This window comes from Rosa chinensis, chromosome 1 (assembly GCF_002994745.2).
Source record: "Rosa chinensis cultivar Old Blush chromosome 1, RchiOBHm-V2, whole genome shotgun sequence".
Lineage (NCBI taxonomy): Eukaryota > Viridiplantae > Streptophyta > Magnoliopsida > Rosales > Rosaceae > Rosa > Rosa chinensis.
The window spans coordinates 18699168-18714886 of NC_037088.1; the positions used below are offsets into that span (position 1 = coordinate 18699168).

Below are 15719 nucleotides of genomic sequence, written 5' to 3' on the forward strand. Positions count from 1 at the left end.
ATGTCGTTGCCTCTTAGACACAACTCTTTTAAGGAATTCATCTTTCCCTTGATTTCTGGAAATGTAACAAATTTTGAACATCCACTCACATCTAGGATCTCTAGATTTTGTAACTCATATATGCTACATGGTAGAGTTGTAAGATTTTTACAATCCACTGGACGTAAATGATTAAGCCCAATGAGATTTCCTATTGACTGATGCAATTTTATAATGCCACTGCCTCTTAGATTCAACTTTGTCAACGAATCCACCTTTACCTTAATTTCTGGAAACTTAACAAGTTTTGAGCATCCACTCACATCTAGGAGAACTAGATTTTGTAACTCATATATGCTGCATGGTAGAGTTGTAAGATTTTTACAATCTACTAGACATAACTGATTAAGCCCAATGAGATTTCCAATTGCCGGATGCAATTCTTTAACGCCAGTACATGATAGGATCAACTTTCTCAAGGAATCCATCTTTCCAATAATTTTTGGAAATTCCTCTAGCTTAGTGCAATCGCTAAGATCCAAAGCAATGAGAGACTTCAAGCTAATTTCGCTGGGCAACTTAACAAGGTTATAGCAGCCTCCAAGATTTAAGGTCACAAGCTTATGAAGGGATCCAACGGACTGATGAACCTCAATTAAACTTTCACAACCATCTAACTTCAGCTCTTTCAAATTAGATATTCGGGTGAAGTCCGGGAGTTCTATTAGGGATTCACAACCTCTTAAATCCATATGTGTTAGAAATGGACAATTCTGTGCGGCAAGGACAAAAGAAAAGATCAACCAACCTAAAGCACTAGTAATTTACAACATTATTATTTATATAAGAAATAAAAAATAAAAGAACAATTTCCTTAAAATAAAAATGGATTATTAGATTAAAGTACCTCAACTCCTTCCCATAGTCGTGTGATGTGAGGACTGTAAGAAATATTGAGTGCTACAAGTTTCCTTGGATAAAACTTTGAAGGAAACGATTGTATCGGACATAATGACCAATTAAGCCACCTCAACTCATTGGGTAGATAATCAATGCTCCCAGAACATCCAAAATACCACTGCTAGAAAGGTATATAAGATGTTTCATCTCTGAAAAGCTTTTAGCATTCAAACATATCTCATCGTATCTTCGCTTCCGCTGTACTTGAATGCCTTTTATTTTCTCTGTTCCCTACAAAATGAAAGAAAGCAATTATTAACATATATAGCAATTTGAAAGCACAAGCTAGCACTATGCCAAAAACCTTATCAGACGACGAACCAAAACTGTGGTGTGATTTGGAGTGCCACCGTTGTAGAGCGAGCCGTTGTTTGATGAAAAATCAGACAACGGTGGAACACAGTTGTCTGAGAAACACACAGACAACGGGTATGTGTTATAACTGTTGTGTGATAGCTCGGCAGATGTCAGGCGCAGCTGCGCAGCAGTTGGGGCGCTGCCTTCAGACAACAGTGCTTGTTTTCAAGCTGTTGTACGTTAAGCTTCTCAGACAACATACTTTTATTTTGTCTATTGTCTGATTGATATTGAAACTTCAATTCTTGGACTATATCTGTTATATGATTTACCTTTAGACAACTGAGTTCAATTACTTCTGTTGTCTGATTAACTTTTGGAACAACAGAATTCAGTTACTTTTATTGTGTGAGTATAAATTAGAAGACACTGATTTGTTAAAAACCGATGTGTGATATGAATGATTGCATTTGCCACATTATAAAACTGTTGTATGATCAATTTCATTTGCTATATTTTGTGCATATATAGCTCCATTTTACCTAATGAACAGTGATCAATTGAAAAGAAAACACATTGCAAGCCATCAAATGAGTAATCCAATCCATTCCATATGCCTAAAAAGTTAAAATGGAGCATTTCCCAATCATTCAACATTAAAACGAGAAAAGCATTCTAATACATATGTGCCCTATCTACTTGAACATCAAAGGCCGATATACATATTGTTCCAAAGCATTCTGCCTTCCAATGTTGTCTGCAAAATATATAGGAAGAGTAGTTTTTAGTGACAAATCAATTTATCCTGGAGTAAACAAAAACCAACCATTACCAATAAGATTGCATCACATCACTATCGAAATACAATGTCATGTTACTTTTACTTCAGAACATACGAAAAAGAGTTCCAAACTGAAACTCACTATTAGAATCTCTTTGATATAACTGCTGTCAGATAGCTCGAACTTTAACTTGACATCCTGTTCAGATAAGATCTTCAATATCAGGAATACTTCCTTCCAATTTGTTGAAGCTGAGATCTCTGTAAAACATTAACGAGAGGATGTTATAAGAACCCAAAGCTTACTAATACTTTCAAGACCAGTCCCTATACCAATTTCTAATACTTTCAGAAACATGTGCAGTTCGCACGATTGAAATTCAAAGCCAACTGGAGAGACCAAAAAGCATACCGATCAGGGACATAATCTATGACCAAGCTATTCAAAGACTTGGCAAGCAAATACAAGGTATTCGCCCTGAAAATTATTAAGAACACTAAAAATTGTGCCCGCGCTTTGCTGCGGGAATTAAATCATGAACCAAATCAACATACAGGCAGCAATTAGCAAAAGATAGCAAAACAAATTTTCATCAAAAAATGCAAACTGTCTAAAAGTATGGATGCCAGTTGTTTAATGAGAGACAGAGAGGGGAGAGCGTTGCAACCAAAGTTTAAACAATGTTAATTACCTTTAAATTTTGAACACCAAAGAGATTAATCTAAGATTACAACATTTGATCAACACGACAAATTTTATCATACGTACGTACCATATCTTGATTTCCTTGATTTACTTTGATATGCTTCATCTACACCAAAGCTATCACTGTCATGCATATTTTCCATTTCTCCGTCAGCATCATAATTTTCACTATGCTGCTGGTCTAACACTATTTTCGCTCATTTCTGCCTCATATCCGGTGCCATAACTCTATTGTAAACAACGAAGAAAATCACAGTTGTCCTGCAATCATTCTCATATAAGTTCAAATGTTTTCCTAAACATATATTATCAAATCATGTTTTCTGTAATCAATCTTTTATATAAAACAACAATATCTGCATTTCAATAACTCAAACATATTATCAATAAGTTCAATCTTTGCTATAAAACATAAAATCCTGTCAACACATTAAAGTTCGATAACTCAGAGTATCAGGTAGATACACCTCCAGAAACACACACACTCTCTCTCTCTCTGTTGCTCATGTTTAACTCTCCAGAAACACTCAGGAAGAACATTTCATTAATGATAATGTCACTATCTTATTCATCTTTCAATTTCGACATAAACCAAACACAATAAGTCAAAAAGAAAAAAAAACGAAAGCACCAATTGGGAATCTATAAGTGATAAGTAAAGATGAAATCCTCTAGACAGTAAATTCAAGTATTAACCCAATTAAATATCTCCAAAATCAAGATCACACATTTACATAACAAAATTTCAGTGATTAAATCCCTTCACACAGCAATCAAACACAAATATTGTTCATACTATACGTTTTTATTGTTTGGGCTTTAACCAATAAAGCAGGTACAGTTTTTTTATCATAATTTTTAGTACAGCCTTAATAGTGAATCATTATTGTAACTTAACTTTATTATGTATATCTCTTGCTAAAAGAAAAGGTCATTTATCTAAAGACCAAGACAGACTTCAGCTCTGCAGAAAATTTAACAGCAAAGTCCATAGATAATGCTTCCTAAGCAAAACTTGAATACAAAACGAAATTGACACAATAATGAAAAGCAATCAACATAAGATTCAACCCAATTTAACTAAACACAATGAAACCTGAATTGAATCCCTTCAAAATAGAAGCCACATATACTTAAATTCATTTGAGCAAAATCTGCATATAAGCACTATTATTTCCATGCTAATCCAGGTGACATAGCTCATCAAATATCGCAAAGATTAAACACACACATATATAAATTGAATCAAGGCTTTAAAGTTGCAGAACTAATCCAGCAAGCAATCAATCTATCAATCAAACACAAAATGAAATCCTCTTACTCTGAACCTACTAACTAAAACACTAACAATAGCTTATCCATCAGTACATTGCATGATCTCACAACTGTCCCAACACTTTTGTTTTTAATTCAGGTACAAATGAGTAAGTGTGATCTCTATGGAACACATAATGAATGCATAATGTCTATAAAGGTAGCTATGTTTAGTTATAAGAGAAATATTATAGAACAAATACCAGATTGGACACCACTACGACCTTTAAAAATACATGCAACAGAATTTAAGAGTTGTATCAGACCATTATGTGACTATCCCTCCTTATGGAACTAACTGACATGCAATTGAAAGATGAAATTGCCTTGGGGAACATTTTGGCATTCAAAACATTTGATTAGCATAACTTCCAACAGAGATTAACCACAAACAGACCAGTATTTATAAAAACTGAAACATTTCATATACTTATCTAGATATGAACATCCACACAGCCAATTCATTGAATTCAATGGGCAGTGCAAGATCCTTTGAGAACATAAATTGACAATGCACACAAAGTTGCAGAACTAATCCAGCAAGCAATCAATCTATCAATTCTCAGTTTTGTCTTGTGCAAACTGAGGAACAAATGAGAGCTAATGCCTATATGCATGGGAGATGAGAAAAGAAGAATTCAGATGGAACCAGTTTTCATCCATTAACAAGGAACTGATCATGGACAATAACAAGAGGACCAGCGTAAGTAGGCTTCAAAGCAATGAAACAAGTGAAGTTTTCACCTAGCCTCCACAGTTAAATTGGTTTCCAGTTGGGTATCTGAATTTTGCAGCTTCATTGACAATCTGCAAAGTTAGAGTCCCTCAATTAGTCATCAATGTGAGTGTATATGATAGAACCTAGTATAGGAAGTGATTCATGCCTGATCAAAAGCGGGAAAAATATAATCTGCAAACTGGAATTCCACAATAGCTCGATTTCCACAATAGCTCGATTGCCCTATCGACATGAAACCAAGAATTAATGAGGTATCAATACATTAAAACTGAACTAAATTCCATAGTATTAATGAGGTATCAATACATTTATGAAAGTGTGAGTACAAAAGCCAACACTAGAATAACAGCACCCAACATATACAACTACTTATTTATTTAAGCTCTGGTGCTCATTAATTAGGTTCCCTAAGATGAGATGAATAAAAGGAATGCTTACTCATACCCAATCCATTATAGAGATGCAATTTTTACCTGCGGTGGAGATGAAGATCAATGTTGGTGCTCCAAAATTCCTTTATTAGCATATTGCAATTGAAAACCAGAAATCAAGATCTCATGTCCTTTAGTCCTATATAAAAGTGTAACAGAAAAGCGACAAGAGCTAAACTTACAGGTGATCATGCCCGCCCACCATAGTGGCTCGAACGAATAAGTATAACTATCAACTCATACACATTTCAAAACACACAGAATTCTAAATCACAGCAAAGATTGTTTTTAAAAATTGTCAAATCAATCCCCAAACACAAGGATAGTCCTAAACAGTTAATCTTTTGATTAATTCTTTGCAATTCAGTCTAATTCAGAATCTTAAAAGCGAAAAAGAACTTGAAATTGAAACCAAGAAATAGACCTACTCAAGTTCCAGAAAAGTCAATCCAATAATAATAATAATAAAAAATCCCAGCACAATATACACCCAGATAAAATGAAAAACTACCATTGTATTTCACAAGAAATAATCACCACTCACCTAAAATAAAAACTGAAAAAAAAATTAAGAACACCCAGAAATGAAAACTATTTCTTCAAAAAACCAAAGAAAAACAAAATCTGCCAAAACAATTACAGTAAACAATAACACAACATTGGAAAATGAAAAATGCAGGGATTGATTAAAGAAGATTGAAAAAAGGAAAAAGTCATGATCACCATTCTGAGCACTAATACCAGAACCTTTAACTGAAATGGAACTACATCTGAGACACTATGATTGCATACCAGAATCAAACCAAACCAAACAGATCGATCAAGATACCAAAACAGAACATGAGTTAGCAATAACGAAAAGCAAGAAAAGCAAAAAGAAGAAGTGAGCATGCACCTAAGTAGATCTCTCCAAAGGATCCACTACTGTTCTTCTGGCCGACTCAGAATCGTCCCCCTACCCGAGGCTCCATAGCCCAAGAAGTAGCTTGTCTTCGCTGCTTGGAGAACGAGAATTGAAAACTGAGAAACTAGAAACGGAATCGAAGTCGATTAATTAATGAGTTTGCCAAGATTGTAGTACATTCGTATTTAGCGATAGAGATAGTGGAGAGTCTGAATAGATCTTTGAAAGCTCACTCACTGAATCGGAGCGAAAGAAGGCGAAGACGAGGCCGGAGAGGTGGGCTGTCGCGACACCAGGTTAGGGACGAGCTTCAGAGTGCGGTGTAGTATGAGGGGTCGCGAATAAGTTGGAGAGAGCGAGTTAGGGTTTCAATGATTGAAGAAACCCGAGAAACCACCCCCTATTCCTCCTCCTTCAAGTCCCCAAATTGAAAACCCTAATTGAGTATATGGAACCCTAATCGAGTGTTTTCAGAAGATGTGTTTAAGAAAAAGACGGGTTTCGAGAAGAATGATGGGTTCAATTCTTTAAGAGAAGAAGATGGGTTCTGCTTTGAGAAGAAGAGGATGGGTTTTGCTATTTTTCTCGAAGACTCTCTAGTGTTGAAAATGGCTAAGTGGGCGGGAGATCAACAATGTGCATTTTGTCAGAGCGGCAGTATTAAGTTTAGTTTTCTACTTTGTATAATCAATTCAGACAACACATAAATGAATTTCGGTTGTTTGATAGTCTACACTTGAAATTTCGGTTTAGGTACACAACAAGCAAATTTCCCGCCTAGTGCCAATCACAAACTCATTTTTCCCGTCTAGGATTGTCATCTACATTCACACAACAAAAATAGGTCATTCCGTTGTACGATCTTACAATCATGTACCTGCATTTCACTCAAAAATTGGCTGTTTTGGCGCTAAAGACTCTCATTTTGGGAACATCTAGTTTTCTTCCAAACTTGCACAACACAAACAAAAAATGTGTTGTATGATATTTTGCTCATACAACATAAACAACTACACTGTTGTACAAGGTGAGTCAAAATTTCGACCCAAATTTGAGTAAGGTGGGAAGGAAATTTTTTTTCATTCAGACAACAGAAAAATCCTTATAACTGTTGTACAATAATCTTGCACCAAAAAAATTCTGATTTCGGACGTCCTTATACAACCGAATCTCACTAAACCTGTTGTATGAAGCAGTTTCAATCAACACACAACGGAAAAAAAAATTTCGTTGTCTAAAAAGTGTAGTCTGATGCAGATTTTGGCATAGTGTAGTACATATGTGTTTCAAAATTTCCTAGCTAATCTTGATAACTAATTAAAACGCTTACTGTATTATGTGTTAAAACATGGTAAATATCATCGTAGTTCCACAATCTGCTGCCTGGGCCGGGCTCACCCTCTTGACACGCTATTTCTTTACCCATTTCTTCTATCAAGTCATGCATCCAAATCTTACCACCCCTCCAAATCTCACCACCCATCCAATTCTCCTTTCTATCAATTCTTATTAAGGCCTTTTCTTCGAGCAGTGCAATACACCCTAATTTGTTGTAGCAAGCTTCTAGTATTGGTTTCACACTGTCTACATACTCACCCTTAAAAAACAAGCAAATTCAAGAAAACATCCTTTTAAATCTGCTCCCAGAGCATCATAACTTATTTGGAGAACCCCTTTTATCTTTCTGTGGCCGGGGGTCTTCACCTTTACAACCATCTAATGTAACTTCCCACTCATCTTTGTTTCTACCAAATAGATGAGAGCCTAAAAGTATCAAAGCTAATGGAAGGCCCCCGGCATAGTGTATAGCACGTCGTGCAAGTTCCAGGTAATCATCTAGAGGTCCATTTCTTTCGAATGCATGCAAGCTAAACAACTTCAAAGATCGATCATTATCTAACATTTTGACCTCATATACTCCATCAACTCGAGCAGTTAGCCAACCTTTATCTCTTGTTGTTATAAGAATTCTACTGCCTGGCCCAAAACAATCAGGGGATGGAACTAACTTCCGTAATTGGCTATAATCACTTACGTCATCAAGGATTAAGAGAATTGTTTTATGTCGCATCCTTGTCTTTATCAAACTGACTCCTTTATCAATATTGCTCACATTCAAAGTTGGGTCGCTTAAAATATCGGGTCCTTGACCCAAAGCCCCAAAATCAACTAAAATTGTCCCACTTACCCCAGCAACAAATTTTAATTCTCACTAACCCAATTTGAAGCAAAATGACAATTTTAGCCTTAGCCTAATTTAAAATGACATTTTATCACACTCATCTCTCTCTCTTCCCCACCACCTCCCCGGAACAATTTTCTCTCTCTCTCTCTCTCTCTCTCTCTCTCCCTCTCCCTCCCCCCCCCCCCCCCCCCGATGCGGAGTCGAACTCCGGTCGGAGCTACCTGGAGACGACGAAGAAGCTCCGGCTTGCCAAAATCACAGACGAAAAGCGCCGGCTTGCCTGAAGACGACGAAGAAGCTCCGGTCAGAGCTAACTCGCCGGTGGCGAACTCGGATCTCGATTTGAACGTCGTCGTTTCTCTCCACTCTATCTCCAGCACGACTCCTCTCTCTCTCTTGCAGATTCCGACAATCCGGTTTGCTCGCAACAACAACTGAGGGTTTCGATATGATATTCAGACATTTGTGTGCTCAACTGAGAGTCTGCAACTGGGAAAAACCGGCGAAGAAAGGTGCAGCGGTGGGTGCCCAAATCAGTTTTTTTTTTTTTGGGTCTAAGTTCAGTTTCGGGGGGAAGAACAAGAAGAAGGCAAATTGGACTATAGGTGCGAAAGGTCGGCGAATAAGGTCCTGGAAGTCACTTGACGAACATAAACAAAGAACGAATAGAGGTGCGAAAGGTCTTCGTGTAGGAAGAAAGAAGAAGATTGGATATCAAAGGGTGGAAAATAGACTAGATATGAAGGCGTAAAGGGCAAATCCGGGGATCGAGGTTCGAAAAGAATTTTTATTTTATTGTCTTGTTTGTTCACTGCATCAGAAATATGATTAGGAGCGATAAGTTTTCAACCTTCACATCTTGGCCTACAACTTGGACCAAGTCTTGGTATTTTTCTATCCCAAAAAAAAAGTGGTTTGCTTGGTTTTGTGTGTTGGGTTTTGATTTAGTGTGGTGTTGTATTAGAGGAATATTTACTTATTTAGTGAATTTCTAGCTTTTTTTTTCCTTTTTTTGGAAAAATGGGGCAGAAGGCCAGAATGGAAGAAAAAATGAAGGAAAAAAAAAGGTTTTATTGGGCAAAAAGAAGTGTGATAAGAGTCTATTGGGGGGCAATAGACGTTTTGAATTGATGTAATATTCTCATTTTTTTTCTTTAATCAAAGTTTTATTTGTCTAAATCTAGGAAGATTAATTCTTATTCTGGCGACTGAAAGTCCTATGGGGAGGCAATAGACGTCTATTGGGATACATGGCTGATAGTCGTCTATTGGGGGGGCAATACATGACTGATAGTCGTCTATTGAGAGGCAATACATGGCTGATAGTCGTCTATTGGGGGGCAATACATGACTGATAGTCGTCTATTAGGAGGCAATACATGGCTGATAGTCGTCTATTGAGGAGCAATACATGACTGATAGTCGTCTATTGGGGGGCAATACATGACTGATAGTCGTCTATTGGGAGGCAATACATGGCTGATAGTCGCCTATTGAGGGGCAATACATGACTGATAGTCGTCTATTGGGGGGCAATACATGGCTGATAGTCGTCTATTGGGGGTAATAGACGTCTATTGAGGACAATAGACTATTGGGGCAATAGACGTCTATTGGGGGCAATAGACGTCTATTGCCCCTCTATTAGGGGGCAATAGATGTCTATTGGGGGCAAAAAAAACTTTCCGGTGAGATTTTCAGCAAGTTCCGGTGGGCGGCAGCCGGTGACCGGAATCAAGCGAAAGTTGGCCGGTGACCGGATTCCGGCGGCCGGTGACGAGCTCCGGCGAAGTCTCCTATGGTTTCTCTCTCTTCCATTTTCTTTATCTCTCTCTCTAAGTAACAAAAGGGTGAGGGGTAAAATGGTATTAAAAAAAATTAAAAACAAAAAAAAATCTTAATGGGTATTAGGGAAGACTCCCTTAGAGTGTATTGGGTAAGAGAGAATTAAAAAAACTTAATAAGGTAAGTGGGAAAAAAATCCCTAGAAATGGGGTAAATGGACAAAACCCCTAAAATATCAGACAAAAGTGTCTCTTGCAGTTGGGCTAGATCATTTGAATTTGATTTTAAAAAACAACTACCTTCAAACTTATGGTGAATAGAATTAAACACATATTTAGCAATTGTGGTCTTTCCTATTCCACCAGGCCCCCATATTCCCACCATGCGAACAACATTTTCCTCGGCTTTTAAAAGACTCTTGACAGCTTGTCTACAAGTCTCTAATCCAATTGGATGTTCAGCAACATGCAAGTCACATGATAACTTTAGTTGGGCGGATAACTCCCCAACAATTCTCTTGATAAATTTAGTCTCGTACCTATGAATTTAAAAGCATAGATACGAAATCAAATACTTCAAAAATATATTTAAGTAAATAGCTAGTGAAGGGGTTAGATACATACTCGTCATCCTTGAGATGCCATCCAAACAAATTTGCTGTTTCCTTAAGAGCTGCCTTCCATTTGTCCATACTATCCCCGTATCTGCCACCAAGTGTAGCAAATGCGTCACCAAAGGCGCCTTTTTGGTGTCGTACATCTGAGGGATCCACTTTGTAGAAAACCGGTTTGACCTCTTGTCCTTTAGATTGTCTGCATGCAAGTATCTTCACGAGTTCATCCAAACACCACCTTGAGGAAGCATAGTTTTGAGAGAAGACAACGATTGAAACTCTGGACTCCTCAATTGCTTTGAGAAGAGCCGGTGATATTTCTTCTCCTCTTCTGAGCTTATCAGCATCTCTGAAAGTCTCAATTCCTCTGTCACATAAAGCGTTGTATAAATGATCTGTAAAATTAAAGCGCGTATCACCTCGAAAACTCAGGAAGACCTGGTGTCTGTAATGATTTTGGTCATCAGTAGGAGAAAGTGGGGGAGAAGAAGATGAAGAACTGGCTGCTGCTTCATTGATCAGAGAAGCCATATTTTGCTTGCTCTGCCCGATCCGTTGAATGTCGCCTTTCTATTGATCTGCCTTCCTAGAGTGCTTCTGTATTGTAGATCTGAGATCTCAACTCTCAAGTATAAAGTTTATTTGTGCCTGCTGCAATGTGAATCAGTGAATGTGAGATGAGAACCTCTTATTGTTTTTCTTTCTTTGCAAGTTGCAACTTCTCTTTTAATGTATGATTGACTTAAAAAGACTTTCTTTTTCTTTTTCTTTTTTGAGATGGGACGACTTAGAAGCAGCTTCTCTTTTAATGTATGAGCTGCTGCAAAGCAGCTTCTGCTTTCACTTTTTCTTTTTAACTGGGAACTGATTACTCGTTTTTTTATTTTTCTTTTATCAGAGTTGATGACTCGGGCCTGGGGTTGCGATTTTGAGTCACAAACCACGTTTCCGGAACATATTTAATAAAACCAGTCGGCGATGTGACCATTAGGCGCACTTGGCAAGCAGCTTTCTTTGTTGGCCATGAAATATTTTACTATATATCGAGAGTCAGCAACATTATCTTCTACTTTAGCTTTGGTTAAGTAAGGATAAGCAATATTATTTGGCCTGTAAACCCCACAACACAATGCAGATTTTGTAGTTGCTGCTTCAAATTTGACGTCACTTGTTTAGTAAATGGCCGGATGGGGAATTTTTAGTATTTGGTACTGGTCTTGGACTTTAATGATCAAAATACAACTGTGATAATGTTCGAAGTCTGGTTTGCTATGTATTGAGGTTGCTAGTTGCTATCTGTTCGTTATTTAAGGTTTAAGTCTTTCACTCATACTTCAGGCTTATGGATAGGTTTGGTTAACATTTCTGCATTTGATTGGGAATCGGAAAATAAAGTACTGAATGTATAGCATCGATTTATTGAATGATATCTGTACCTGATACTTAGGGGATAACCAGTTAAATAGTGTTGAGACCAAAAAATTTTAAAAGTCCAATTCGATGAATTCCCACAAGTGGTCGTGGTCTTTCAATAAAAGTTTGGAGTCCAAAGCAAAAAAATATATACAAATTCATTTGGCCACCAGATCAACAAAAAGATTTCATTGATTGATCAATGGAGTACTTCAAAGCAAAACGAGATCAATATGGAGGTAGGCCAAACTAAATTACACTTCTTGGTGTGATTGGTTATTTGGAAGTGTGGGAAGTTAGTTTCTGGCACCTATAACAAAATACCTCTTAATTTATCGAACATGCATTTATCAAGGTTTTACTGCATATCATTATTTTTTTTTTCATAGGCCCAACATTTAAAATATTGCGATACGTATCAAACAACAAAAGAAACGAAATGGACACAAAATTGAAATCACAGCCGCGAGCTAGTTACCCCAACCCAACTTTGGGGCATGTGAACATCCAAGTGGGTCTTTTGCCAATTTCGCCCCCATCAAGTTTTGAGGAAATTCGCTATTGAGGACTTATAATGGAACTCTGAAATGAGAAATCTGCTTCATCCCTCATCCCTCATCCCACAAATGTTTGTGGTCCTAATTGCACAACCATATTACCGATTGAATCCAGTTACGGGAATAAAGCACATCCAATTAGACAAATCACCCTTGGGAGAGTGATATGGAGTGTAAAAAAGTATACAGTCGGACGAGAGGTGAAAATGGCTGTTAAGGATCACGGAGCAGTGGTTACAATTGAGTACAGCATGGATGGAGACATTAATGAAAATTGAAAAACAAAGTAAGGAAACTAACGTCAAGAGGAACCTACAATTAGACAGGCTAGACCCCTTCCCTAATTCAGGGCATGGATGGGATGGGAGCCATCAATGAAAATTAAAAAACAAAAGCAAGGGAACTAAAGTCAACAGGAAACTACAATTACAGGCTAGACCCCCCTTACCTGATTCAAGTTATGCTTTACTATCGGAGTTTGTAACATACTCCTAATGTTGGAAGTGATCCGGTTGGACTTCAAAAAATGAAACTTTCTGGTACCGGATAGAGAGTATAGGCAGGACCCAAATTCCGACATAAAACACATCAAAACAAAGAACATCATAAAGGCAGGAGCCAGATTCCAACATAAAACACTCAAAACACCGATGAAATTCCAACATAAATGGCAGAAGGGAAATTCTAATTTACAAAGACGTTTTTGGAAAAAACGAACCGGTCACAAGAACTTTGACATTTGAGATTTTCAAAAGAGCCAAAACCAAACACTAAAAACTCGCAAAAGCAGAATCATGTAGACCAAGCAAGTGCATCCACCCATCAAGTGCTGCAAAATTGAGAAAGTTGATGAAAACGTGTATTAGCACTGGTTCACAACCAAACAAACACCCAAAAAAGATTACCAACAGACAAAAAAAAATTACCATGTCAAAATGACAGCATGATCTTCTGGCCTACAATCATCGATTACATATTCGTACCACCCTTCTGCCCAAGGAATGATTGTCTCATCATCCGGCACACAATTCTCCTCTTCATGTTTGTACCACAATGCTGCATGAGGAATGATTTGGTTTCGAATAGCAAGACTACAGATCACAAACACCAGCATGTCATTTTCAAAACCAATAGATGAGTACAGCATAATCAATTATATGGGGCATTAGAAATTCAAAACAAAGGAGAGTACCCAATTATATAATCCATCGGTAGCAGCCCTTTGAGTTCACCCTGACACATGACGTCCATTAAACAAATAATTCAGAAAACTAGACCTTAACATCATCAATAACTAAATTCAACAAAGAAACCCAAACTTACAGATTCTTCATTAAAGATAAAACCCTGTTCATAAATTTTTGTTTCAAAGAAGTTGAAGAAGCTCCGACACTTCTCTATAACTTTGACTTGCGAACCTTTGTGCAACCTTACTAAAAGAAGTTTCTCTGTCAAGCTTTTCCTATCGTACCATTCAATTTCCGTCCTACAACATGACCCCAAACTTGAGCAGGAAAAAAAAAAAAAAAAACATTAATCAACAACAGAAACTAGAATTACCCAATTCCTTTCAACACCACAGACGAGTTGTCACCAATCATCTCAAATGTTTTAGTAAGGATTTCATTTTTAAAAAAAGGATTATCAGGAGAAAAGAGAAACTCGAGCTTGAATCCTCTCGGATCTTTTATCCTGTGACACCTGATATCAGTGAGACGACAGAGAGCCTGATAATCATGGTCTGGTGATTCAATCTACTCCAGGAAAGGAGATAGTTAGATCATGTGTCCACAAAACAATTCATTAAAAACATCATAAGCATAGAAAAGAAAATGAGCCCACCTGCCTAACAACTATCTGATTTGCCATCAACGCAGAAACCCAAAATCTATCCAGTCCCTTGTCTACGTTACAAAACACAGCAGCCAAACATTACTCAATTACGTACTCTCTCAAGTCTAGTGCAAGAGTTAAAAGAGTCAACTTGTGAGGGGACCCACCCTACCTTTAATTGGTTTTTCATATCCTCCTCCAGTAACAATCTCATATCTCTTTTTGTAGAAGGGCTCAAAGTGCTCCTCCTCGTATCGTGCTTCCCATTTAGATACCTCCGCAAACAAGTTCTTTTTCAACTCATCCTGCAAAATACATGGATCAGCAAATTCAAGTCAATTCAAAAATTGATCGAAAGAAGAGTATACCTGGTCGCAGCCAGGCTGATTCAAGTATTCTTCAACCCATTTCTGTTTCTTATCTTGAAATATCTTTTCCTCTTTAAGAAATTTCACTTGTAAGCGCTTCAGATCAATTTCACGTACCCTACGGTTCTGCAAAATGAGACCAAAATCAATAAATCGAAACGGAAGAAAGAATATCGATCTGAAGAAGAACAAGAAGGATATGAAAACTTACCAAGGACAATAGTCGATGATTATCATCTTTTTTACCTCTAGCATTGTCATGCCAGATCCAGTCGGGAATACGGTACTTGCGATCAGTAGTGTAGTCGATCTCGTTGTCGAACAAATGATCATCGGTGGGGACGGGAAGAAGACGTCGGGAGTCTTTACTGGGGCGGTGGCGGGACGGAGGGGAGGAGTCGGGATCGGGTTCGGGAACGTCGAAGGAAACGGCTTTCCTCTTTTTTGATACACCGCCGTCCTCTGTTGTCATGCTGAACAAAGAGGAAAAACCCTAACCGTCTGAAAATTTTGCCCGCGCTTTGCCGCGGGATTTAGTGTTATCAATGAATTATAAGTCTTGATTGAGTTAAAAAAAAGACCTTAGTATTAGATGAAACTTAAAGCCAAATTATTTTCCTTCACATGTTAATATAATATACTAACTAGACACCAAACACACCCTATGGGTGTGGATAATTATGTGGGAAGTTATTCCACAGAATGTAGAGAAAATTGCTGCACATATTTTGTTTTTTATTTTTGATTTTTTTTTTTTAATTTCTTTTGTTTTTCTTTTATTTGTGAATTGACCATTTTGTATTTCTCAAATATTTAAGTTCAAATGTATTTTAATATTTGAAGGATATTTTGGT

At 37.4% G+C, this 15719-nt stretch overlaps 2 protein-coding genes and 1 long non-coding RNA gene across 20 annotated transcripts; all 3 read right to left on the reverse strand.

Annotated features, from left to right (window-relative positions):
* Positions 1–1792: 1792 nt before the first annotated feature.
* LOC112186422 lies at positions 1793–4847 on the reverse strand. The gene is made up of 4 exons (XR_005808510.1): positions 4782–4847; positions 2791–2984; positions 2160–2278; positions 1793–1993 (listed from the first exon to the last, which is right to left on the reverse strand). It is a non-coding gene; the product is annotated as an uncharacterized LOC112186422 (long non-coding RNA).
* Positions 4848–4921: 74 nt separating this feature from the next.
* LOC112202929 (disease resistance protein RPV1) lies at positions 4922–11407 on the reverse strand. Of its 18 annotated transcripts, none has more exons than XM_040516712.1 (6): positions 10705–11407; positions 10381–10619; positions 6349–6932; positions 6103–6202; positions 5221–5249; positions 4922–4998 (listed from the first exon to the last, which is right to left on the reverse strand). In XM_040516712.1, the coding sequence occupies exons 1-3, from the start codon at positions 11223–11225 to the stop codon at positions 6907–6909; spliced, it is 786 nt and encodes a 261-aa protein (XP_040372646.1). In that variant the 5' UTR covers positions 11226–11407; the 3' UTR covers positions 4922–4998; positions 5221–5249; positions 6103–6202; positions 6349–6906. The 18 variants fall into 18 exon arrangements, with proteins under 18 accessions (XP_040372646.1, XP_040372624.1, XP_040372622.1 ...); XM_040516690.1 differs by having other exon boundaries at positions 6103–6235; XM_040516688.1 differs by lacking the exon at positions 5221–5249 and adding an exon at positions 5250–5290 and having other exon boundaries at positions 6103–6235.
* A 1843-nt stretch (positions 11408–13250) lies between these two features.
* LOC112181659 (nucleosome assembly protein 1;2) lies at positions 13251–15437 on the reverse strand. The gene is made up of 9 exons (XM_024320038.2): positions 15077–15437; positions 14866–14991; positions 14670–14802; positions 14507–14568; positions 14225–14418; positions 13988–14150; positions 13857–13897; positions 13591–13755; positions 13251–13493 (listed from the first exon to the last, which is right to left on the reverse strand). Exons 1-9 carry the CDS (start codon positions 15335–15337, stop codon positions 13487–13489), a joined length of 1152 nt encoding a protein of 383 aa, XP_024175806.1. The 5' UTR covers positions 15338–15437; the 3' UTR covers positions 13251–13486.
* Between the last annotated feature and the right edge of the window lie 282 nt (positions 15438–15719).